The 25,663-nt window shown below is 37.1% G+C and overlaps 5 protein-coding genes across 6 annotated transcripts; 3 read left to right on the top strand and 2 right to left on the bottom strand.

The window, feature by feature from the left end:
- The first annotated feature begins 910 nt into the window (after window positions 1-910).
- Window positions 911-2,377, top strand: LOC126668583 (uncharacterized). The gene is made up of 2 exons (XM_056104785.1): window positions 911-1,663; window positions 1,743-2,377. Exons 1-2 carry the CDS (start codon window positions 1,082-1,084, stop codon window positions 2,217-2,219), a joined length of 1,059 nt encoding a protein of 352 aa, XP_055960760.1. The 5' UTR covers window positions 911-1,081; the 3' UTR covers window positions 2,220-2,377.
- A 7,291-nt stretch (window positions 2,378-9,668) lies between these two features.
- LOC126668582 (uncharacterized) lies at window positions 9,669-11,133 on the bottom strand. Its single transcript, XM_050361770.2, has 2 exons — window positions 10,932-11,133; window positions 9,669-10,007 (listed from the first exon to the last, which is right to left on the bottom strand). The coding sequence occupies exons 1-2, from the start codon at window positions 10,968-10,970 to the stop codon at window positions 9,669-9,671; spliced, it is 378 nt and encodes a 125-aa protein (XP_050217727.2). The 5' UTR covers window positions 10,971-11,133.
- A 467-nt stretch (window positions 11,134-11,600) lies between these two features.
- LOC126668858 (biogenesis of lysosome-related organelles complex 1 subunit 1) lies at window positions 11,601-21,378 on the top strand. 2 transcript variants are annotated; one of them, XR_008790193.1, is made up of 5 exons: window positions 11,654-11,952; window positions 12,062-12,267; window positions 12,382-12,486; window positions 14,429-14,706; window positions 21,071-21,378. XR_008790193.1 is itself a non-coding variant. In XM_050362070.1 (4 exons), the coding sequence occupies exons 2-4, from the start codon at window positions 11,799-11,801 to the stop codon at window positions 12,466-12,468; spliced, it is 447 nt and encodes a 148-aa protein (XP_050218027.1). In that variant the 5' UTR covers window positions 11,601-11,629; window positions 11,750-11,798; the 3' UTR covers window positions 12,469-12,486. The 2 variants fall into 2 exon arrangements, 1 of the variants encoding a protein (XP_050218027.1); XM_050362070.1 differs by lacking the exons at window positions 14,429-14,706; window positions 21,071-21,378 and adding an exon at window positions 11,601-11,629 and having other exon boundaries at window positions 11,750-11,952.
- Window positions 12,609-20,470, top strand: LOC130015120 (transposon Tf2-1 polyprotein). Its single transcript, XM_056104678.1, has 7 exons — window positions 12,609-12,641; window positions 12,969-13,043; window positions 13,223-13,363; window positions 13,634-13,781; window positions 15,640-18,741; window positions 18,854-20,178; window positions 20,426-20,470. Exons 1-7 carry the CDS (start codon window positions 12,609-12,611, stop codon window positions 20,468-20,470), a joined length of 4,869 nt encoding a protein of 1,622 aa, XP_055960653.1.
- LOC126668581 (cationic peroxidase 1-like) lies at window positions 20,525-22,577 on the bottom strand. The gene is given in 5 exon segments (XM_050361769.2): window positions 20,525-20,874; window positions 20,967-21,063; window positions 21,066-21,134; window positions 21,660-21,854; window positions 22,371-22,577. Coding segments are annotated over 5 exon segments (918 nt in total).
- Window positions 22,578-25,663: the final 3,086 nt, after the last annotated feature.

Below are 25,663 nucleotides of genomic sequence, written 5' to 3'. Positions count from 1 at the left end.
TTGTATTTAATCTCTTTGTATTTCTTCTTTTCCCTCTTACTTACTTTTCGAATTTACTCTCATTTCTTGTAGCTTTTCCCTTTTCGTTCTTCGTTTGATCATTTGATTCTTCGTGACTTGTTTTCTCCAGATTTTTCAGGTATGTTTTCTTTCGTTGTTTGGATGTTAATATGGCTTTCTTCTTTGTATATATTCTTCATGGTTTATATTCTGGAAATTCCTTTTCTGTACTTGGTGTTCTTCGATGTGTTCTTCAACGTGTTCAATATATTTTTTGTTTGATCCTTATTTTGTGTTTATGTTTGTGATTTTCTGTTCTAGGATGCCTCTTAGTCGAGTGGAAGATGCATGCGCTGCTATGGCTTTTACCCGATCAAAGCTTCGTAGGGATGAAGTCTTAGATATCTATTTTAAGTATAGTTTTCCTTTCGATTATAGGGTAATATTACCCGGTGCCGATATGGCTGCGTCCGATTCTCCCGGATCTTCTTGTAGGGTGGTTCTCTTCGAAGAGCAATTTGCTGCTGGTCTTAGGTTTCCTTTAGATTCATTTTTAGTAGAAGTGTGTAGGGATTTAAAGGTTGCTCTGGGGCAACTTTACCCTGGTACGATTAGAGTAGTGCTCGCCTTTTCGGAGGCATGTAGGCTCCGGGGCTGTGCCCCTTCTCTCAAAGTGTTATATCATTTTGTAGACTTTAGGAAGTGTGATGGCTGCTTCGTTTTCGCCCTTGGTAGAGAAGGGCGATCTCGTATTTATCTTCCTTGCCTAACCAGTCGCTGGCGAAGGCGTTTCTTTATTGTCTACCATAAATTTGCTTTTCTTCATTTTTCGGATGGTTTTTCTTCTCATCCAGTTCGGAGCTGTTCTTCTCCTTTAAGTTTATCCGAGTCGAAACTTGCTTTCGACATATCTTCCTGTAGTGTTGAATCGCGTCCCATTTTAGATGTCTTGGTCAATAGTCATCTTCGGCGTCGATGGCTTCCTTTGGAGGATCCTCCTCGAGGCTTGGCGGATCTTTGCTACTCTTTTGTTCAAGGTATATTAGTTTGCTTAAGTTCTTTTTAATGTTTCTTTTGTAGGATGTCTTCTTCTTCTGACGATTTCCTTTCCGGATTTCAAGTAGATTTGGACGTTCCGATGGGTGGTCCTGACGTTCCTCTTGCCAACATTATTCCTGGCGACATTGACGTGGATGGGGCTCCTGTTGATATTCCCATAGCTCCTGCCGAGATAGCGTTGCCTGAGATTATTATTGTAGATGATGATGATGAATCGGCTGATCCAGTAGGTGACGAGGCGGTTCCGTCACTACTTCCCCCTCTAGCATCATCTATCGTCTCGGGGGGAGTTGGGGGTGTGGCCTCAGAGGGGCCTGTTGTTGCTGATTCGGGAGAGATTTCTCTAGGTCGAGACCCGGATTCTCCGTCTAGAAAAAGACGTCGAGTTGGCGATGGTTCTCCAACGAGGGAGAGTTTTCCTGGAAGCTCTTCTTCTGCTCCAGACTTGGTTCAGTGGGTCGAAGGTCAGGATCCTGCCAGTTTGCTGAATCCGAGAGTGCTAGCGGAATATATCCGGACTTTGGCGATTCCTGCTGATGTCACGTGGTTTTGTGGTAGGCCGGGTCAAGAGCTTTCCGATCTGGCTTGTTTTCATGGTTTCTCTGTAAGTGCTTTCTTTCTTGAGTATAATATGTTTTTTGTATTCAGTTGTTTTCTTATTTGTTTATTTCTGGTGTGTGTAGGCTCTTCAATCTGTTTTGGTATTGAACGACCGCCGACAGTGTGCCGAGGAGGAGGTCGAGCGTCTGTCTTCTCTTTTGGCGACTTCCGAGTCTGAAAGGGCGAAATTGAAGGCCTCTTTGGAAGAGCATGATTCTCTCCTGGCGCAGCTCAAGGCGCAGGATGCGATTAATGATCGCCAGGTGAAAGTGATCGAGAAAAAGACCGATGACTTGACTCAAGAGATTGAGGAGCTCATTCGGATCAATTCCCTTGTTGGTGGGGAGAGGGACAATCTAAGATCGGAGGTTGAGGGTCTTCACATCCGTCTGCTAGATACGAAGGCTTTCTACTCTGCTTTGATAAGCGAGTATCGCCTTGCGATTGGGAGGAAGCTTCTAGAGCAGAATCCTAATATTGATCTTTCTGGGGTTAACGGGTTGGATCCCCAGGCCATCGCCCGTGATCTCCTCGCCAAGATGTCTAAAGACCGCGTCTAGTAGTTTTTCTTTTGATTGTATTTGCTGATGTATTGATTTTGCTTTTTGTAATTCACAATTTATGAATATATTTTCTATGTTTCTTCGAAATGTGCTTTCGCCTTATTTTTATGTACTTGATTTGCCTCGAGGGTTATTCTAAACCCTGTTCTTTGCTTTTTATAGAGTTAATCTAAACTCTTTTTATTTTTGTTTTTGTTGAGTTAATCTAAACTCTTTTTATTTTTGTTTTTGTTGAGTTAATCTAAACTCTTTGTTGGCGATTTGCCTTTTCTGAGTTAATTTAAACTCATTTTTTTAGCCTTTTGTGGCGATTTGCCTGGTTCGGCGATTTTGCTTTGAGTTAATTTAAACTCATTTTCTTGACTCTTAACCTTTGGTGGCGATTCTCCTATTCCGGCGATTTTGCCTTGAGTTAATTTAAACTCATTTTCTTGGCTTTTAGCCTTTCTTGAATTTGATCTTTATTTTTTCTTCTTTCATCTTTGATTTAATTGTTCGTGGCTGTTCCTGATTCTCATTTCTTTATTGGTTCGTCTGGCTAATCAAATAGCAGCAAAATTGAACTTTTATTGATAAAAGATGGCATACAAAAAATTAAAGATAGATTTGACGCCATCTGGTAAGACGTGAAGTCGTTACTGATGATGGGTCTTTTTTCGTTCCTATTCTTCCTTCTTCTCGGTTTTGTTTTCTTGGAGATCCACCACTGACTCGTCGTAGCACTTCTTGGCTATTCTTTGGTCTCCTCTCAGCGTCACTACTCCCTTTTCAGTTGGTACCTTCATTGCCAGCGCTCTGATGCTGGTTACCGCTGCCGAATCATGGAGGAAAGGTCTTCCTAGGATGGCATTATATGTCAATTCCATGTCCACTATGTTAAATAGTGACATGATTTTCTTGTTTATTCCTCTTTCTGGGCCGATTATTACTTCCAAGGTGACTGCTCCCAGCGGGGTGATGGAGGGTCCACCGAGTCCTGATAGCGGAATTGGGACTCGGCGTAGCCTTGACGCTGTTCCTCCCAACATTTTGTATGCTGCGTTTGTCATGAGGTTTACTGCGCTTCCTTCGTCGATGAGGATCCGCTCCATGTTCCAATTTTCAATGATAGTAGTCACTACCAAAGCATCGTTGTGAGGTGCTTTGATGTGTTCATAGTCTTCTACATCGAAGATCACTGGCGGCATGTGAGTTTCTCGTATGTTCATTACTTCCTTCCTCTGCTTCCTCCTGATCGTGGAGCTACTATGCCCTCCACCATTAATCATGTGTATGGTTCCCAGAATTTTGGATGGGCGCTCGTCTTCCTTTTCTTTCGGCTTGTCTTCTCTGTTTCTTTTTTCTCCCTTGTTATTGCTCTTCTCTTTTCGGGCCACAAATTTCCTCAGCTCGCCTGTGTCGATCATTCTTTCGATCTCGACCTTCAAGTCTCTGCAGCTATCCGTTTCGTGTCCGTAATCGTCGTGAAATTTGCAGTACTTTCTGGTGTCTCTTACTTCTGCTTTCATTTTTGGTGGCCATACCACGTTTTTGACGTTTTCTTTGATCCACATGAGGACATTAGTTCGGCTGGTGTTTAGCGGAGTGAAGTTATTCTCATCATCTCTGGGATCGTATCTTGATTCATATCTTGTCTGGGGGGCGAATCGTCTGCTCTCCTCGGGTCTTCCTCTCCTGTCATCAGGTTTGGACTTGGTTTTTTCTCTGGATCTCTCTTTTGATTCTTTTCCTTTTGCTTCCTTTCCGCGAATCGCCCTTCGCCCTTCGTCTAACTCGAAGTATTTCTGAGCTATGCCCATCAAGTTCGAGAAAGTTGTGGGTTTATTGACTAGCAGCTTGTCCACCAGCTTTCCGAATCGCGTCCCGTCTCGCAATGCTTCTGTCGCCATGTCGACGTTCAGGTTGTCTATCTTCATAGCTTGCTTGTTGAATCGTTCGATGTAGCTTCGCAGGGTTTCTCCTTCTTCTTGGATACAGGCTCTTAGGATACTGGTAGTGGTTTTAGCTGGGATGTTTGTGAGATATCTGTTGAGGAATTCTGTTGAAAGCGAAGCGAAGCTTTTGATCGAGCCTGGTTTTAATTTGTTATACCATCTCTGGGCTGTGCCCGTGAGCGTGGTAGGGAAAACCCTGCAGAGGATGGCGTCTGATACGCTGAGTAGCCCCATGGTCGCTGTGAACCTGGAGGTATGGTCTCGGGGGTCTCCTTCCCCATTGAAAATTGGCAAGGTCGGCAGCTTCATGCTGTGCGGGATGGTTTCCTCCATGATCTCGGGCGAGAGGGGTGATCCTTTCAACCTGAGGTCATCTATGTCCAATTCTTCAGATTTTAGTTTTTTGAGCGCTTTGGCGATCTTCTCTTCAAAATCTTCTTCCACCACATATGTGGCTTTGCTTTTTTGGGGTGTCTCTGACGATTCGCCCTCTCCTTCTTGGTGTTTTTTCTTATTTTGCTCTTTCCCTGCATCTCTTTCTTGTCGCTTACTCCTTGGTGGGGCGTCTTCTTTTTCCTTCTCCCTTCGTTCGTCTCTTTTCGTATTCAGACCGCTTCGGGCGTCCTCCTGGTTGTGCTCATTTCTGGGTGCCTCCGGCGATTCCTCGTTAGATTTTTCCCTGTCAGGACTTTCCTCGTCGCTGGTTTTATTTTCTCGCTGGTTTCTTGCTTCGTTCCTTTCTTCGTTTCCTCTGGTCCGAGGTTCCTTGCTTTTATTGTTTTCTGCCCTTGTCTCTCGTCGGCCTGGGTTTGCATTTTCTGTTCTTTCTCTTCTTCTGGAAGCTGTAGGGCTGAAGTTTTCCCTTAGCATTTTCATAGTTTCTTCGTGCCTGTCGTTTGTTCTTTTGGCTTCACTAGCCAATCTGTCAAGATTTGCCTGTACAGATTCTAGTATCTTTTTCAGCATTTCGCTGTGTGGATCTTGTGCCGCTGCATTTGGTGCTTGTTCTTCAGTGCTTAGGTTGAAAGCAATTGGGTTGCTTCCCCTTATCGGATTAGTTTGGTACTGAGGTGTTGAGAAGGAGGGTCCTCCGGTGTTGCTTTTTTCCCCGGAGTTGTGAAGCCCGTCTTCCGTCACGTTGATTATCTCCGGAGTGCTTTTTGGGTCCATTGGTTGTTTGTCTTTCAGGTTTACTCTTTCAGAAGTCATCTTCTTCAATGAGATTTGTTTTTGAGTTCAGAAAAGCTCCTTCTTTTGAAGTTTAGTTAAGCTTTTCCCACAGACGGCGCCAATTGATGGAGTCTGCCTTCTGAACCGGTGAGTGAACCTGCAAAACAGGGTAGAAGCTAACCGGACGGTGGTTGTCCGATTAACTCTCCGATGCTAAAGTCAGTCTAGAGCTTTGAGCAGCGTTTTGAGTATATGAATGTAATTGTGATTCTAGGCATACCTCGTGCTCCTTTTATAGTAGTCGAATATACCTAGTAGAGTTGTATTAGGCAGGTGAATCCTACTTTGTAGGGATTCGGCCGTATCGTAGAGATTCTCCTGATTTGTCGGGATCTACCTTAATCTGATAAGAGTCCTATTTAGGAACGTCTTCCTAAATAGTCTTATCTTCCTAAAGTAGAGCTTATCCTTCCATATGTAGTGTTTGTGTCCAAATAGGACAAGATTTCCATATTTAGTCGTTTACCCGAATCCCGGGCCTGACGCGCTCTTGGCGGATCATGTGGGATTCGGTCTTTATTAGCGTGTTACCGAATCTTAGAGATTCGGCATCTCCTTCATACCTTTTCGGTCTTCAGGAGGAGTCCGGTGTCACCTGAGAGTAGATCTCCTGCAACTCGGCTCCATTATACTTACAGTAGGATTCGGTATCCATCAGTACTTAACCGGTTTAAACGGCGGTAGACAAACCGGTCAAACTGGAAACTGATGACTTTACTGGTTCGGTTTTTAAAATACTGTTAAAATAATAGAATATAAATATTTTGTATAGTCACATAATCATGAATAATGTTTATATGATCCATTATATATGTTTAATAATAATTAAATTATTAGATATATTTCAGTTTTTAGTTTTTAATTTATTATTATCAATTATGTTGATTTGATTTTTATTTTTAGAGGATTTTTGAATAGTTTGATATAAAAATATTTTACTATTAATCATTATTAAATTTTAATATTTGTAACATTGAGATACTAACTAATATTTTTTTTTTAGCATTTGAAAGAAAAAATTTATAATAATGGCATCTTTTTTCTGGACAACAGAAAAGTGATAAAAAAAAAATTAGAGCGTTCAACAATAATTTTCAAAATTTATATAGGTTATTAGCTATAAGTCTGTTTGAAGAAATTTACAAAACTAGATCAACATGTAGCAGCAGATTTAAAGGACGTCGTAAATAACCCATAAAGTCCAATGAATTGTGATTATAAGTTTCAAAATTCAAACTGATCACAAAATTTCAAAAAAAAAAATTAAAGAAAATTTTAAAATTTTATGGATCCATTTGGTGAATTGTATGGTTTGCGGGAGATCATGTGCAAAAATTAGAACTCCATAACTTTGAAAGTCTTTTGAAACACTTTTGCAAGTGACACTTTTTTGCCACTTAATTTGTCTGCACTACACATAATTATGCCCAAAAGAAATCCTAAACACACCATAGCCCTAATTAATTATGGGTAACCCTAGAAGACACCTAGACACACCTTAAAACTAAACCTAATTAACTATCCTACTATTTTAATTAGGGAGAGGAAACTTAATAAAAAAAGGTATGAGCTAAATTGTTGATAACAAATCAACCTAAAATCTTAAAAAAAATTAAGATAAATACTTCATTTTTAAAATAATTTGATTTCTTACCTTAATAAGGAAAAGACAGAGAAAATACCTCATTATTTTAATGTTTTGATTTTTTTACTCTAAAACATGTTTATATTATAATTACCTATTTTTTAGTATAAGTATATATTTTTTACTCTTATCATATCATATGACAACTTTCGTTTGTTATATTTTTTTCTTTTTATTCTCTCTCCTCTCTCCTCTTCTTCTTTTTCTTCTTTTTCTTCTTCTTTTATGTTATTCTTTATTTCTCTTTTCTTCTCCATTTTTTTTCTTTTTTCTTTGCATTTTTTCATCACTCCGCCGCCGTTTTTTCATCGCTATGCCGCTGTCGCTTCACTGTTTTTTCATTTTTTATTTTAGCAAACTTTTCTTTAATTCATGGTGATTATTGCGATTTTTTAACATTCAGATCTAAATAAATTACTCTTGATTTATTTTCAATTTTAGATCTATTGCATTGAAAACGAAGTTATGACGAAAAAAACGATTTTATGCAAAAAAAAACAGCATCTGATTATCATAACACTGCAGAAAAAAAAGCCTCTGATTATCATATGAGTATCACTGTATTGTCATGTAGTTATCATAACACTGCAGAAACAAATTTCTACAAAGAAAAAAATTGATTATCATATTGATTATCACTGTATTATCATCTCGTTATCATAATATTATTATATGATACCTAGATGATAATATTTTATAGTACCTAAATGATAATGTTATGACAACGACATGATAATATCTATGATAATGTTATGATAAAACAGTTTTCTGATTATCATATCAGTATCACTATATAATCATGTCGTTATCATAACACTCTAGTGTGATAATGTTATGATAATGAAGTATGATAAGGTTATGGTAACGTACGTAAAAAAAGTATAAAAGGATTTCATGATAACATAATGATAATGTTATGATAACTAAATCAGTTTCTGATTATCAATGTTAGTATCACTATAATAATGTATGATAAAATAGTGTCTGATTATCATGTTAATATCACTATATTATCATGGCGTTATCATAACACTGTAGTATGATAACTAGATGATATGATAATAAAGTATGATAATTGAATGATAACGTACATGAAAATATAATTACAAAATGATTCATGATACCAGTGATAACCAAATTATAATAAAATAATAAAATTATGATAATAGTATGATAATATGATACTTATATGGAAAAAAGTTACAGAAAAAAATACGATAACGAGATGATAATGTGAAGATAATAATATGATACCTGTATGAGAAAACAAATTACAAAAAAATTATGATAACGAGATGATAATGTCAAAATAATAGTATGATAAAATTTTATGATAATAAAATGATAATATGATACATGCATGAAAAAAATTACAAAAAATTATAATAACGAGATGATAATTTGATGATATCTACATAATTATATCAATGATATTGTTATGATACAGTCATAATAATACCACGATAGTTTTTTAAAAATGTTATAGTAGGGAAGATGTTAAAAATATAAAAAAATTAAGATATAATTATAAAATAAAAAAATAAATATTTTTTATACTAAATATATTCAAATATTTTATAGAAACATATTTTTTTATTATTAGCATTCTTTTTAAGTAATTGAAAAAATTAAAAATAAACTATTTTATTTTTTATGAAAACATTATGTTAATATTATTATAAAAATAAAATATTATTTTGAAAAGTTAAAAAGATAAAAGAAAGACATCAACATATAAAAAAGCAAGAAAGAAAAAAAAAAGAAAAGTGCATGCTATGTTTTATATAATTGGAGTAAAATCATTAATTTATGGACACTTGAGAGTAAAAACATAGAATGGCCAAATTATGGAGTACTTTTGTTGACTTTTCCGTGTTGAAATAGAAACTCAAATTTTTTTTTTTAGGTAAATTCATAAATCTCTCTAAAGTCTTCGTCCTTCAATCAATCTGAAATCATCCCCAAAATAAAGCAATTCAATCAAGAATGATCAAATTAATTAATACTACTACTCATATCACTATATGACGATTATCATTGGATTTTTAATCAGATCATGAGAAAACAAGCTATGAATTATGAATTTAAAACGGCATTTTTAAGGATACAATCGATCCCTAAACACAAAAGTCGCCTTTTTATATTAACGTATTACTCCCTCCGCCTCAAAATAATAGTCCATTTTTTCCTTTTCACACAGTTTAAGAAACACACTTTTTTATTTCTTTTATTATACCCTTATTAGATGTTATGTCTAACTTACTTTTTAAGCTAATAGCATTAAATGATAAACTTCAAGTAAGGGTAATATAGAAAAATTCATATTTTAAATTGTGATTTATTACGAACATGAACAACTATTTAAAATAAAATAAAAAGTTGACTATTATTTTGAAACGGAAGGAGTACATTTTAATTGATGATTGTGCTTAAATTACTCTCTTTAATTTTTTTTTTTCTCACATGCAATGAATTTATGGTTTTGATCATTGAATTTGTTTCTCAATGAGAAAATTATGTGATAAACAAAATATTAAAATAATATTTTAATCATTTATGTTGCATTTCTGTATGAAAAATTAACATAAATTTAATATCTTTTAACTATTATTATTAAATTAATGAAATAATTAAATTTTATTTACCTGATGACGTTTCAGCAATAAACCGTCCATCTTTCCCCTTTTTCCGTCGAATGTTCGCGATTGGTCCTAAACTCTCGTCCTCAGAAGTCTCAAAATCAGCATCGTCTATCCGACGGTCTTCCATGTCATCATCCTCCATCCGATCATCCTGTATCTGATCATCGACTGGCGTCTCACTAGCTCCCTCAATAGCAGGAGTCCCCTTCTTGTGACGTCGGACTGAGGCACTCACACCACGCTTTCGAACATTTCGTTGTCCCGACTCCTCAAAATCAGATTCAGCTATAATAGGCTTACTCTTTCCCCTGCCACCATTACCGGGTCCTTCTTTCTGCAATTATCAATTTTACAATTAATAATATTAATTAAATTATACTATTAAACTTAAGCAAATAAAAATATATTAATAAAATTCTAAATTGTAAATATCTAAATTTATTTAGCCCGTAAAATTAAAGATTATTTCTTAAAATCTAAAATAATATCACTATCAAAATTAAATTTAATCTATATAATAAAATTTAATTAAATAAAAAATTATATTATACAACCTAAAATTATACTACTAAAATTTAATTTAACTACACCTATAACTAATAAAATTTAATTTAATTACACCTATAACTAATAAAATTTAATTGTATTTTTCAATTAATTTTTTTTAATTAATTTTTAGGTTATTTTATTATTTATTAAATCCATTAATTTTAATTTTTTAAATTATAAACAAAATTTAAAACGGTTTACGGCCCTCGGACGCCGGCGGGTCCAGGCCGTCGCCGGCGGGTCCTGGCCATCGCCGGCGGGTCCTGGCCATCGCCGGCGGGTCCTGGCCATCGCCGGCGACGGCCTGCACCATCGCCGGCGACGGCCTGGCCGTCGCCAGGCGACGGGCTGGACCATCGCCCGGCGATGGTCTGCTGGACCATCGCCGGGCGATGGCGATGGTCCAGCAGACCATCGCCATCGCCTGGCGATGGTTTGCTGGACCATCGCCATCGCCAGGCGATGGTCCAGCAGACCATCGCCTGGCGATGGTCCAGCAGACCATCGCCTGGCGATGGCGATGGTCTGCTGGACCATCGCCTGGCGACGGCGATGGTCCAGCAAACCATCGCCATCGCCAGGCGATGGTCCAGCAGACCATCGCCATCGGCCGGCGATGGTCCAACCGGTCATCGCCAACGCCGGACGATGACCGGTTTCCGTAAAAAAAAAAATTAAAAAAATTAAAAACTGAAATTAAATTACTTACCGGAGGTCCCCGTCTTTTTTCTTTCGCCAATTCCGACATAAATCGGCTTCGATTATTGCTTGAGATTTTGTAATGGATTTTGGTTTGAGAGGAAGTTGAGAGGATGAGTTTTTTGTTTTTTGAGTTGAAAAAGGAGTAGGGGTAGTTTGGTCAAGATTGGGGCGGTGGGTAGTAATTTGGGGCGGTAAATAGTAGTCCACAAAAATAAAAGTAGGGACCATATAGTTTCGTTGAATCGATTGAATAATACAAAAACTGGACGGAAGGACTAAATCGTTGACAAAAACAAAATTGAGGAAATATATTGTTTGATTTTTAAAAAGAGGAATTAAAGTGTGAATTATGTCAAATATGAGGGGTCTCATAATGATTTGCTCATAATTTAACAAGTTTAGAGGTGTGATTGGTTAAACGAAGAGCTTATTGGTCAAGTAAATAAATTAGTATAAATTCAGGAGTCTGTGTGGCGAACAAGTTGGCAGTCCAGTCAGAGTTCTTTCATCACGTCAATGCGTCTGAGACTCAATTTTCATTTCAGGGGTTACAAAGGATAATTTAACAAATTTAAAAGTGTAATGGGTTAAATAAGAAGTTTAGGAGTCAAAAAGATAAATGAGTATAAGTTCAGGGGTCAAACGATGCATTAAATCGACTATAAAGTGTCAGAATCTAAATGTGTAACAGTGTTGCTCTCTCAGGTATTACATTCTCTTCGGATTTTCTTTGAATAATTTTGATTAGCTTTAATTTTAGGTTGTTTATGCTTCTGATTCCTCAGTTATAACCGTTCGAGTGTAAAATTTGATTATCAAATGCAGATTCAAAGTGCTGTTTGGATATGAAGTAAATTAAACGCTCCAGTTTACAATGTATTCCCCTCAGCCTTCATCGGCGCGTCCGCTTGTGGCGTCACCAAGGGCGGTAGAGAAGCCACAACCTGAGCCGAGCGTCCTTGAAGCTTCGCTTCTCAAACTTATGCAGGATCATCACCAAACTTCTCTGCATCTTCGTGAACAAACTGGTTAATTTGCATAATTTTTAGATTCTGAGCTTTTATTGTCAATTTAGTCACATTTTTAGGGTTTTGAAATGATTTTGCTGTGAACTTGTTATGTATGTGAATGGGACAGAGAAGGCAAAAAAAGATGCAATTAGAAAGGCAGTGAAAGTTTCAGATCATTTGATGGATGCTGTGAACGGGGGTGTACAAGAGTCTTTTATCAATGAGAAACGAATTGAATTCGAGATTAGAGCTTTAGCTACTTCGATTTCTCGATTCATGAAGCAAACTGATCAGTGGCTTACGGCTACTCATGCTATTAATAATGCTATCAAGGTTGATTTTTAGTATTATCTCGTATCTGTTTTTGTTGTTGCTATTGTTTTTGGTTATGATTAGGGTGTGTTATTGATACTAAGTTTGGGGATTTGGGTGGTTTTTTGTTAATAGGAAATTGGTGATTTTGAGAATTGGATGAAGACAATGGAATTTGAATGTAAAAGCATAAACGCAGCAATTCGCAACGTTTGTCAATAATTCATTCAAGTATGAAAAGTAATGTATTCTGTGATTTTTGCTCTTTCTTTCTTTTCATTTATGTATTCTCTTGGAGAATCTGTCATAAAATTTGAATACCAAAAGGCTAAATTGTTCATAGTTATTATGATATAGGTAGAATGGGGAGGGCTAGCTTCCTTCAGATTTCAAAAGTCTTATTCTTGGGAATGTGACTATTACGACTGACTACTGTTATCTAATGTTGTGTTAAGCATGTATGATTTTGTTTTAGGTAGTCCTACTTCATTCTTTTGAAAAGATTTTCATTAATTTTCTCTGTAAATGACTATGATTTAGATGGATTTTTACTTTTCATTTTATGTATTAATAAATTGTGTAATCTTTAAGCATGTCTACTTTCTGAGTATCATCGCACATTTTACAGCAGGCCTAAAAGGATGGCTCACACTATGTGTTAGTATATTCGGAAACAGAAAGTATAGCTCACATTTGCAGTAGTGCTTTACCTTGTTATTTAGGAAATTTGCGCCATCAATCTATTGATTTCGGTTTTCAAAGTAAAGGACAAAAAAATTAAGGATGAAGTAATTCTTGTGAGTTGGGTTGATACTTGGTGAAAGAATTTAGACTAGGTTCCAAGTTAAGCATACTGATTGTTGGATTACATATTAACCTATAAATTAGGATTAATGGGCACTATCCGTGAAGTTCACATCTGGCTGCAATTAGCTTTTCCTCTTTTTTAAATTCTTATTCTTTGGAGTGGTCATAGTTCTCCTACTGGATATTTACGCTCATTTCTAAGGTTCTTGGAACATTAATACCTTTAATTTTTAAATGCTTTGAATCTTTGCTTGTTTGCATGAATGTCTTCAGTCCCTTGATTAAACCCATTTTTGGATCAGTGAAGAATGTATTAGAAATTCAGTCTCTTTTATGCCTTCTTTGAATCTTATATAAAATTCACGTTTTATATCTACTTTTAATTATTAGTATGAAGAATAATACAATTAAACTTGGAGTATGATGATCTGATCTGTCATCTGTGGTTAGAAAATTAGGTACAATCTAATGTCAAATAATAAAGTAATGCACAAGCTGATTTCAAATATGAATAAATTAGGCTTCTTTTTAGAAAAAGAATTACTTAATTTCATGGAGGCTGTTAAGCTTATTCCTGTAGGAGGAGCTAACTCCTGTTTCTCCCTATGTTTCCCTTTTTAAGATTTGTTTTTGGCATTCATTGATTGAGGAAATGCTCTTCACTTCAGCATTATATGCTAGGGCTAGGTTTAAGTATATGGTCAAGTCTGGTAGTACAGAAGTTAAGAGTTAGAACTCGCACATAAACAATGCATGCTATAAAATGAATTGTTGTCTGTATTTAACAATAATGATACAGTAGAATGTATTGATGTTAATAATTAATAGGGGTAATGTCATAAAAATTCACCAACTTTACACGTTTTTTCAATTTAATCACGTTCTTTAAAACTTCTCATAAAAATACACCAACTTTCATTTTTTTCCCAAATTCATACACGGTGCTGACATGACACTCATTCATTGGTGCAATTTGCTAAGATGTCCAATGAATGAGTGACACGTCAACACCATGTATGAATTTAGGAAAAAATGAAAGTTGGTGTATTTTTATGAGAAGTTTTAAAAAACATGATTAAATTGAAAAAACGTGTAAAGTTGGTGAATTTTTATGACATTAACCCTAATTAATATATGATGTTCATATGCATGTCTAGACGGGTTTTATGCGTTTAGAATTGCTGCCATCAATATTTTTCAGCAAACTACCATTCACGGATGCAACTGTCTTAGGAGCTTTAATGTTTGATGTAATAAAAAGTGGTTGTGGGATGTAATGATCAGATTGTAGACATCCTAGATAATAAAGTTCAATACTCTTTCATCAAAAAAAAAAAGTTCAATACTCTGCTATAGTCAGGAGTCGTTGGTGCAGGGTTTTGTTTTAGCAGAATAAATGGCAGTGAAGTACTAGCTTGGATTTACGAAGATTTCACTGTAGATTGTACTTCTGTTGTCACTTCGCCGACCAGCTAATCTAAAGGAGTAAAGGTGGAGACAACATGATATGGAAGCACCTGATGTAAGGACAAGATTTGATATCATATATCATATATAAATTACTGAAGTCGAGTTTTCCTACAGATTAAGAGCCATGCAAGGATTATGGAGATGACATTCATTATGTGATAAGGCATTATAATTGTGATCCAGGTAACTTTGTGGTAAGACTTTGTTGCTTCCGTGTTCAATTTGGGAAATATGATAAAAGCCTCTGACTAGAACTCTTGAAAATTTATAAGGCTGATTTGTGAAATGCTTAGCAAGCAATTTTACTTGGTTTTTATTGGTGAAAAACTCCATTTCATTGCTTATTGGGTTAAGCTTTTTTCTTGGACTCCCATGCATAAGTACAACTTATGGAGACAGTGTACTGCATATTATCAATGATGCTATAGTACACAACTTGCGATTAAAGTTAGAATCATCAATTTGTCTGCCTGCCTGAATTTGAACTGTATTAGAAATTAGGAACATTTGGCAAGTATGAAAAGGCATATAAAAATACTATTTCTCATTTGTGCGTTATGCTATATTAGGATACATAATACACACAACATTTGTTTTGCATGTAATCATAAAGTGCAAATCTATAAGCATCAAGATCTTTATTCCTTTGATTGACCGCTGATGATCTTAATTAGTCCTGAAACAGACAAGTACCGACCAACTGTATTCATTAGTGAAATAAAGGTTCAGTTTATTTTCCGGCAGTCTGTCCGAATCTGTCCCTTAGTTCCTGTGTTATGAATCAGCAGCTCAATACAGCTCAACACACAAATGGGAAATTAATTCCTTTTGCCAACACTTACAAAAGACGTTACCCAAAGAAATTAATGGTCAATTAGTGGTAGTAACCACTATCTTCATGTTTTAATTCTATTCATTTTTGCTTCAGTTACTTATCTTTTAATGTTGTCAGTTTCATCTTTTAGTATTCTGTTTACTGTGTATTTAAGGGAAGATTATTGAAAGGAAAAGCAAGAAATATTTTATCCTAAGCTTGGCTTTGAGATTGTTTGCTCTCTCACTAATTGAGCTTTCACTTTTCTTTATCTATCTGTTTATGCTTGTTTTTCAAAATAGGTAGAGCTAAGAAAAATAAAGGGAAGAAACCAAATATGCCCATAAGTGAAGGGTTTAATCCCTCCTTTGGTCCCATAACACGTTCGAGATCCCAGGCTTCTACCAACTTGGTATCAAAGCCAGCGACGTTGGTTATGGGTGATCCAAATCGTCCTATTCAGTCCCAGCTAGAAGAATTTATGGCGATGTATAAGTCAGAGCAGGCAGCCCAACATGAACGACAGCAGCAACTTGCAGACCAATTGGACCATATCACACGACTTACTAATACTTTACAATCTCAAATGGCCACTAAAGACGCAGCTGAAGGAAGTCAGAATCGCTCAGTCTTTGATGGCAGCCACGACAGCCCCAACAACACCGCCAATAGAGGAGGTCGCATTCAACGCGATAGAACCAATCAAGGAGACCGCTCAACTACAGCAGACACAGGTGGATTCGTGCCCAGATTCACCAAGCTAGATTTTCCTCGTTTCAATGGAACCGCGGACCCAATTGTGTGGCTCAGTTGTTGTGATAATTTTTTCCTTCATCAACACACAATTGACGAAGACAAAGTAATTCTGGCCTCGTTTCACCTTGAAGGAGACGCCCAACTATGGTTCTTAAAACTTCAAAGAGATAGGCCTAATATCTCTTGGGATAATTTTAAAGTTCAGTGTCAATTGCGTTTTGGGCCTCCAATTCGCAGCAGCAAATTGGGAGAACTTTCCAAACTTAAGCAATCCAGTACTGTTGAGGACTACCAACGCCAATTTGAGAGACTTTCTGCTCAAACCACCACGCTCACCTCTGAACAAGAAAAGGAGATTTTTATTAGTGGGTTACGTGAAGCTCTAGCAGTAGAAGTTGAACTACACAACCCAGCTGATTTGACAACAGCGATGAGTCTTGCTCGACTTTATGAACGACGTAGTGAGAAGGTAAGGGCTGAATCATTCACTCCTCGTCGGCTCACCACAACACCTGCCAACAACAGCGGACCTAAGCCTTCATTCATCAAGCGTCTTTCTCGGCCTGAGATGGAAGAAAGGAGAGCAAAAGGATTATGCTTTAATTGTGACGAGAAATTTGAAATTGGGCACAGATGTAAAAAATTATTTTGGCTTGAGGTTTTGGTTGAAGAAGATGAACCTGATGATGAGGAGCCTGCAATATCTTTTCATGCTATCTCCGGCACTCAAACTACACAAACTATGCAGGTAGAAGGTATCATCAATGGATTTCCCCTACTTGTTTTGATCGACTCGGGTTCGACTCATAGCTTCGTGAATGAAGCTCTTATCCACCAACTTCATATTCAAGCTGAGGCTAAAAGTAATTTACGAGTGATGGTAGCTAATGGCGAACAAGTGAAAAGTCCCGGCGTTTGTCGAAAGCTTCCAATTCAAATGGGTACTCAAATTTTTCCCTTTGATTTGTTTTTACTTCCCTTGTGTGGCTTTGGTGCTGTGTTAGGTGTTAATTGGCTCAAGACATTGGGAACAATTTGTTGGGATTTTGCAACCATGAAGATGCAATTTAAGTGGGAAGGCAGCCCTGTTGAATTGAATGGCTGCAGAAACTCCACACTTCCTAATAACCCATCTCTCTCCTCCATGAAACTCGAAGCTGAACAAGGTTTGCAATTACAGAAAGTTCACTCTGAATTCAACTCCATCTTTAGCATTCCTGTTGGTCTACCTCCGGAGAGAAGTTGTGACCATCGAATCTTTCTAGAGCCCGGAACAGAACCAGTAGTGGTGAGGCCTTACCGCTACCCCCATCTTCAGAAAGATGAAATTGAAGCCCAATGTGCTGAAATGTTGAAACAAGGTATGATCAGACCTAGCAATTCTCCTTATTCTTCACCTGTTCTCTTGGTGAAAAAGACAGATAACTCATGGCGCTTTTGTGTGGACTACCGGGCCTTAAATGCAAAAACCATCAAGGACAAGTTTCCAATTCCTGTAATTGAAGAACTGTTGGAAGAACTCCATGGCGCAATTTATTTTTCGAAACTTGACCTACGATCAGGCTACCATCAGGTTAGGATGAACCCATATGATGTGGAAAAGACAGCATTTCGCACTCATCATGGTCACTTTGAGTTTTTGGTCATGCCATTTGGTCTTACTAACGCTCCTTCCACTTTTCAATCCCTGATGAATGATGTCTTCCAAAAATATTTACGTAAATTTGTACTGGTCTTTTTTGACGATATTTTGGTGTATAGCCAAACATGGGAAGATCATTTGCATCATTTACGTATAGTATTTTCTCTCTTACAGCAGCATCAACTCTTCCTCAAAGAATCAAAATGTTCTTTGGCACAAACACAGATATCCTATTTGGGACATATTATCTCGGAAAAGGGGGTAATGGCAGATGCTGAAAAAATAGAGTCTATGGTTCGTTGGCCTCAACCTACCACGCTTAAGGCACTTAGAGGTTTCCTTGGTCTCACTGGGTATTACAGAAAATTTGTCCAAAACTACGGACTAATTGCTGCCCCGTTAACTAATATGTTACGAAAAAATTCTTTTGTTTGGAACAGGGAGTCACTTGCAGCTTTTGATCACCTTAAGAGAGCCATGACAACTACACCTGTACTAGCTTTGCCAGATTTTCAACAAGACTTTCTAGTAGAGTGTGATGCATCCGAATTTGGAATGGGAGCCGTATTGCAGCAAGGTGATCGGCCAATTGCCTACTTCAGCAAGCCCATGGCTGCCAGGCACTTCAAACTTCCGGCGTATGAAAAAGAATTAATAGCATTGGCTCAAGCTATTCGGCATTGGAGACCATACTTATGGGGGCGCAAATTTCTGATTCGAACTGATCATTACAGCTTGAAATATCTCCTAGATCAGCGTATCACTACTTTGCCGCAGCAGAAGTGGGTTAGTAAACTTTTGGGGTATGATTTTCAGGTGGAATATAAGGCTGGAAAGGAAAACAAAGTAGCGGATGCACTGTCACGCAGAGATGAGGAGATGGGTCTACTTGCTTCTATTTCAGGACCACAATTAGACCTATTTCAATCAATTAAAGACGCAAATATGAATTCCAAAACAGGACAGCAGCTTATTGCACAAATCAGAGCTAATTCCTCTCCACCAGGTTGGTCCTATGAGAATGGATTAATTTTTTTACAAAAGAAGGGCCTATGTTGATCCTAGTTCATCAATTCCCGAAGTCGTTCTCTCGGCAATACACAATCAACATCATGAAGGATATCAGAAGACCTTCACTCGAATTGCTGCTGATTTTTATTGGCCTCAAATGAAGAAATCCATTCAAGATTTCATCAAAAGTTGTGGGGTGTGTCAAAAAAATAAGACCGAGGCTCTCCAACCAGCGGGTTTGCTCCAACCCCTTCCAGTGCCATCTCAGGTATGGTCTGATATTTCAATGGATTTTATTGACGCCCTCCCTCCTTCTAGTGGGAAATCAGTTCTATTTGTTGTCGTAGATCGATTCTCCAAATACGCCCACTTCATTCCCATGTCTCACCCTTACTCGGCTGTTTCGGTAGCCAGGATTTTTTTTGATAACATTTACAAACTTCATGGCTTACCTGAGACTATAGTAAGCGACCGTGATGTCATTTTTACAAGTGCTTTTTGGACTGAACTTTTTAAACTCAGCGGTACAAAGTTGGCTTTTAGTTCTGCATATCACCCACAAAGTGATGGCCAAACTGAAGTCGTCAACAGGACCATAGAAGTTTACCTACGCTGCTTCACAAGTGATCAACCTCGACGCTGGGCTCAATGGATTTCTTGGGCAGAATATTGCTACAATACAGGGTATCACTCATCTCTTAAGACAACACCTTTCGAAGTAGTGTATGGTCGCCCTCCTCCTCGGTTACTAAGTTATTGTCCTGGGTTGTCACGCCTTGAAGCTGTGGATCAAGAGCTGCAAACACGGGATAAAATGGTTGCTGACATCAAAGAGCGTCTTCTGCGAGCCCAAGATATTATGAAGACAAACTTTGACAAATATCACCAAGCTTTAGACTTCGAAGTTGGAGATTGGGTATTACTGAAGCTTCAACCCAATAGACAGCTTTCATTAGCTTCTCATCGGAATCGCAAGTTATCTCCTCGTTTTTATGGGCCTTTTATGGTCGAAGCTAAAATTGGCAAAGTGGCTTATCGCCTCCAACTTCATGCTCATGTGAAAATCCATCCTGTTTTCCACGTCTCATGCTTGAAGAGGTTCCAAGGTACCATTGAAGAGACTACTCCAACCTTTCCTAAAGTGCGCCAAGGAGAAGTCCTTCCAAGTCCGAAAGCCATTCTTGACAAGCGGATCATTGATAAGGACATCCAAATTTTGATTCATTGGGATGGGTTATCTCCAGCAGATGCTTCATGGGAGTCGTCTGCCATTATGGAAGTCCAATATCCGGAATTTGCGTTTGAGGTCAAACGTTGTGTGAAGGAGGGGACAGATGTTATGAATCAGCAGCTCAATACAGCTCAACACACAAATGGGAAATTAATTCCTTTTGCCAACACTTACAAAAGACGTTACCCAAAGAAATTAATGGTCAATTAGTGGTAGTAACCACTATCTTCATGTTTTAATTCTATTCATTTTTGCTTCAGTTACTTATCTTTTAATGTTGTCAGTTTCATCTTTTAGTATTCTGTTTGTTGTGTATTTAAGGGAAGATTATTGAAAGGAAAAGCAAGAAATATTTTATCCTAAGCTTGGCTTTGAGATTGTTTGCTCTCTCACTAATTGAGCTTTCACTTTTCTTTATCTATCTGTTTATGCTTGTTTTTCAAAATAGGTAGAGCTAAGAAAAATAAAGGGAAGAAACCAAATCTGCCCATAAGTGAAGGGTTTAATCCCTCCCTTGGTCCCATAACACGTTCGAGATCCCAGGCTTCTACCATCCTGTTAGAGTGCCAAGTTTCCCCATCTTGATCATGGCATTGGCAAAATCTGTATAGAAAGCAAAAGGATCTGTACTGTAAGTTTCGACCAGTGAATCGGTGGATCCACCGCTGAAAAGCTGCTGATCTGAGTGCAGAAGGCCTCTGTTTCTAACCAAGTTCTGGTAATACTTATTATCAAATATAACAGGGCTGTTAGCATCCAGTGGGGAGAGGCTGTTGTCCCTGTCCGTGTTCGGGCAATTTGATTTTAATGATGTTGCTAGTGTTGAATCAATGTTGGTCTCATTCAAGAGTCTGCCTCGAAACATCATGCATCTAGCTTGGCCTGTAGTGTGAGATCCTATTCATGAAAAAAAAAATGTAAGCACTAATGTTTTAATAAAAATTAGTCAAGTAATGCTAGAATAGTCTAATCATGGCCGTTAATATTACCGGCGAGAGCAACCATTTCTTTTGCAGTAAACCCTTTGTTTGAGAAGGCAGTTATAAGGTCACTGAGATCCATTAACGGTGACGGAAGATTTTGTGTTTTGCAGCGTTGTAACTTGCCGTTGTGGAGTCTCTTCTACCTAACTCAACTTGCCATGAAGGACCGCCCAACTGGAGTGTAATTCACAGTACAAAACAGGAAATAATGATCTATTACAGTAAGTATTGCTGCCATGACAAATTATATTAGATTAGGGATGTAATTGAGCGGAGCCGAGTTAAAATACCGTCAAGTTTGGAGTTTGATTCAACTTGATTCTAAAATTTAAAACTTGATTCGAACTTGATCGTTTGAAGGAGCTTAAACTCGAATTTGATAGAATAATTGAGTATTCGAGTTGTCTCGATTTGATTATTTGTATATAAAAATTAAAAAAATTATTTTAATATAAAAATAAAGATATTTTTATAATTGTATATAATTACTGGAAAAAAAATTAAAATTCAATTAGGCTTGCGAGCCTGTCGAGCTTAATATTGTAATTTAAACTCGATTTGGTAGTTGGCTCGAGTAGCTTGACTCGATTAACAGCAAATCCATTTTGGATTTGTTTGAGTCAATTATGAATATAACTCGTGAGTTGGCTCTATTCAGTTATACTAATACATAACATAGTAGTGATACTTATTACTTACAGAAACAACTGAATCTCGAGCAGCAACAGCAAGTAAATCAGCGCAGGAGACAACTCGGGGGCAAATGGACTCGACTTGGGATTTAATGGTATCAATGACATCAAAACCTCTCAGAGAATTTGCATTTGGGGCGGCAGTCTTCTCTCCGGTGAAAGTTGGCGATATGTCATCTAATAACACCGATCCATCGCATCCCTGTAATGCACAGCTGTATGCATCAATACCAAATGAAAATAACACTGCTACAATAGTAATCAGAATTAGTTATCCACATTACATATAAAATATTTAGATCTCAGGCATTGCTTATCAATTCAATTTTAAAAATCAATTTAATTAGACCTCTCCTTTTCTTTTCTATATCTACTCTAATATAATCAATTTTTCTAACAATTAGTGGCGGAACTAAGGGGTAAAATGGTCGCTCTATGACAGTAAATTAATCACTTACTATTTTTTATCGACTCCCTACCACTTGCAACATCAATTTTTCCTTTAATCGTTTCATTCTGCCCTCTTTTTCAGTCATCATAAAGTTTCATCCTCTCTTCTTTATCCATTCATTTATAGTTTCGCCATTAACCGGAGCATCTATAGGTTAATTGCTTATATATCTGAACCCTTTTAATCAGCCGTGACTAATCATTTAGAAAATAAAAACTATGCATGCAATTTAATGTTTCCGTATACAGAATAAGAGGAAGAGAGTACATTAACGAAGCAGTCGTGGACATGCATACGAAGCAAGGATGCACCCATGCGATGCTCCTTAGCAACAGCATTGAGCACAGCAGTTTTGATGGTAGATAGGGCCTTTGGGCATGTTTTCACGTAATATTGAGGGGACAATTGAGCATGAGCTAAACCGAGCACAAGCATATATACATATAAAACATAGAACTGAGAAGAAAATGCCATGATTCCAAAATTAAAACAGCTCGCAAAGAGAAAATGTTTAAGTATAATACCCCTAGTTATGCAATGTCTTCGCTTTGTTCATGAATTGAAGCATGAAGGTCTGTATATATATAGGAAAATAATTCTTAAAAACACTTTGCCAATGGATTTAGTCAAAAAATCTTAGGTCAAATTCTTATAAAATATGTATGAAAAAGAAGAGTTTCAGTTCTTTAGCAGCGGCAAACCCACTGTCATTTTAATTTTTTTGTTTATCCTCAAAAGTCAGATTAAGATGTTTAATCTGTTAGGGAATTTAGGAATATTTTCAAGTTGTAATGCTGTTTTGGTATCATTAGTAAATAAATAAATTATTTATCCCTTCAGGGAAAAGTTATGATTGGAAATGACTGATTTTATTTTATTTTATTTTTATCATATTATTTAGAGGTGGAACTTGTTGTTGCTTAAAATCTCACATTAGTCAAGGGTATGGTTATAAAAAAAAGTAGTCTACTCTTCCCTTTATAGTTCATCCTACAAATTAGTTTATGAGAAATTCTTATATAAACTCAGTTCACAACGTCATTTATGGAGTAAACCTATCATATTATGACACGTCATTAAAATAATGGCACTATCGTAGTATTACTATTTAAAAGTTTCATTATTTTAATGACGTGTCATAATGTGATAGGCTAGTTCACGGATGAAGTGGTAGATTGAGTCTACCTAAGAATCTCTCTTAGTTTATAATATTTGTAAGAAATTGTTTACTTTCTCTATTTTGTTTGGTATTTTCTATAAATATTAGTTGTATATTGGTGGTGTTAAAAAATATAAGTATAATCTCTACTCTGCAGATAGTTCTTCTCTTTTGAGAAAGTCTTTTTCAATGGACATTCCATCTCTTTGTGAATCATTATCACTGTCAGATGAAGATTTAGTGATATGTGATCTGAGGGATAAAGTTAGGAGTACCAGAGAACAAAAGGTAGCAAATTCTTTATCGGAAAGATTTTAAAACCGAAGAAAGTTAACCGTGAAGGTGTTATATCGACATTTAATTATATGTGGAGAACTAAGAAACCCATGGTGGTTGAAATGCTCGGAGACGAGTTGTAAAAAGATGGCCATGGAAGTTTCAGGATATCATTATTGTAATTGAAATACCAACTAGTGTTGGTAATTATTCGGTGATGAAGTTTGATACAATATCCTTTTGGATTCAAATTCATAATCTTCCTCTGATGTGTCTGAATCAAGAGGCAGGTTATTCATTAGGATCCTAGATTAGAGTAGTGGAAAAGGTTGATCTAGGTTCCTCGTGTGATTGTCTTGGTAAATACCTAAGAGTACGAATGAGGTGAATGTATTGAAACCTCTGAAAAGAGGATTAAACTGAAGGTTGATGCAGAAGGGACCATAGTTACGGCAATGTTGAGGTACGAAAAATTGCCTGACTTATGCCTGAAGTATGGAATTATAGGACATCCACTATCAGAATGTGAATCAATGGTAGGGGATGATCCTAAATGTTATAAGTATTCTGATTATATTCGTGTTGGTCTTTGAAATAGGTGGAGGGGAAAAACAAAAGAGTTAGAAGCCTATCTGAGAAGATTAATGATGTTGGTGGTGATGGTGGTGGTGATGGTGGATTGATGCAGAAACCACCGCAACAGAGTCCGATGGCGGCAAAGGTATTGGTAAAGGAAATAGCAATAATCAGGGAGGTGATAATGTTGTAGTAAAATTATCTCCTATAAATGTGGAGCTGAATGATTTTGCAGTTACCAAAACTCAAAATCTTTTTGAAAATGGAAAGATTCTGAATAGTCTTGACTTGGTAGAAATTGATGTGGACCTGGATTCTGGTCGTTAGAGGGAAGGAGAATCTGGCGCGATCAAAAAGAAAATTCAAAAACGGAAATGAAGAGGCTTCTGGGCTTAAACTGAAGAGAAAAGAAAAAGGAGTCAAAAAGCCCAGCCCGGTTTAATTGAGAGTATGTTGCCTTTAATCGATATCACAAACAAAAGTGGGTTGGTGAAATTATCAAAGATGGAAGCAGCTCAGGGAAGGAGCAAAATCAGAATGAAGTGGTGGTAGGGCCAAAAGTGTTATCTGTGTAAACGTACTATGTCATTGATGTGGATCCAAAGCTTTCAACGGTAGGACATGCTGTGCAGGTCCGCCGAGTCCAATGAAAATCTTTTGCTGGAACGTTCATGGGTTGGGATCCCTTTGAACGTTCAAAAACCTCATTAATCACTCAAATAAGATCAAACCAAGCATTATTTTCGTATTGGAAACTCGTATGTCAATTGAGAAAGTAGAGAATGTTAGAAAGAATTTAAAGATGGAAGGTTGCTTTGGGGTTGGTTGTGAAGGAAAAAGTGGAGATATGCCGCTCTTGTGGGATGGGTCATATACGGCAACGATTATTGGCTCATCTAAATTCTATATTGACTGTTTTATTGAGGATGAGTCGCATATGAGATAGAGGTTCACTGTGTATATGGTAACCCTATACAATCGCAGAGGACTCATTCATGGACTCTGTTAAAGAGGTTGTATAGGATGTATGATGGGCCATGGGTTTGTGGTGGTGATTTCAATCAAATCTTGAATAATTCGGAGAAGGAATGTGGAAATGTTAGACTTAAGTAAATGATGAGGAATATCAAAGAAGCTTTAGATAATTGCATGCTATTTGATGCAAGGGAGGGATCTAATGTGTATACTTAGTGGCGCAAAAGAGGAGGTGGGGTGATTAAAGAAAGACTTGATAGGTTTGTAATTAATAATGAGCGGGACATGCTTTTTCCTGAGTTTGTTGTTATGCTACTTGATTATTGGGGCTCTAATCATAGACCTATCATTATGTTTGGTAGTAGAAGAGACATGAATGATACTTGTAGGAGAAGGAGAAGCAATAGGTTCCACTTTGAAGAATTATAGACTACTAAGGAGGAGTTTGAAGAAGTGGTGAGGGATGAATGGGAAAGAAGCAGTAGCCTTACTCAGATTATTGATCTGTTTGAAAGACTTCATGGTTGTGCTAGAGTCTACAGGAATTGGGGTAAACTTTCTTTTGGAGATTTGA

This window comes from Mercurialis annua, linkage group LG2 (assembly GCF_937616625.2).
Source record: "Mercurialis annua linkage group LG2, ddMerAnnu1.2, whole genome shotgun sequence".
Lineage (NCBI taxonomy): Eukaryota > Viridiplantae > Streptophyta > Magnoliopsida > Malpighiales > Euphorbiaceae > Mercurialis > Mercurialis annua.
This window is presented reverse-complemented; position numbering and strand designations above follow the sequence as displayed.

What these genes read in the sequence shown, in the direction of transcription:
- LOC126668583 (XM_056104785.1), top strand. Translation starts at nt 1,082, where the DNA reads ATGTCTTCTTCTTCTGACGATTTCCTTTCCGGATTTCAAGTAGATTTG. An exon ending in CTTGTTTTCATGGTTTCTCT is followed by an intron (nt 1,664 to 1,742) that starts GTAAGTGCTTTC and finishes TGGTGTGTGTAG; the next exon opens with GCTCTTCAATCTGTTTTGGT.
- LOC126668582 (XM_050361770.2), bottom strand. Translation starts at nt 10,970, where the DNA reads ATGTCGGAATTGGCGAAAGAAAAAAGACGGGGACCTCCG. An exon ending in AAAAAAGACGGGGACCTCCG is followed by an intron (nt 10,008 to 10,931) that starts GTAAGTAATTTA and finishes TGATAATTGCAG; the next exon opens with AAAGAAGGACCCGGTAATGG.
- LOC126668858 (XM_050362070.1), top strand. Translation starts at nt 11,799, where the DNA reads ATGTATTCCCCTCAGCCTTCATCGGCGCGTCCGCTTGTGGCGTCACCA. An exon ending in GCATCTTCGTGAACAAACTG is followed by an intron (nt 11,953 to 12,061) that starts GTTAATTTGCAT and finishes TGAATGGGACAG; the next exon opens with AGAAGGCAAAAAAAGATGCA. An exon ending in CTATTAATAATGCTATCAAG is followed by an intron (nt 12,268 to 12,381) that starts GTTGATTTTTAG and finishes TTTTGTTAATAG; the next exon opens with GAAATTGGTGATTTTGAGAA.
- LOC130015120 (XM_056104678.1), top strand. Translation starts at nt 12,609, where the DNA reads ATGGGGAGGGCTAGCTTCCTTCAGATTTCAAAA. An exon ending in GCTTCCTTCAGATTTCAAAA is followed by an intron (nt 12,642 to 12,968) that starts GTCTTATTCTTG and finishes CTTGTTATTTAG; the next exon opens with GAAATTTGCGCCATCAATCT. An exon ending in TTTTTGGATCAGTGAAGAAT is followed by an intron (nt 13,364 to 13,633) that starts GTATTAGAAATT and finishes TTATTCCTGTAG; the next exon opens with GAGGAGCTAACTCCTGTTTC.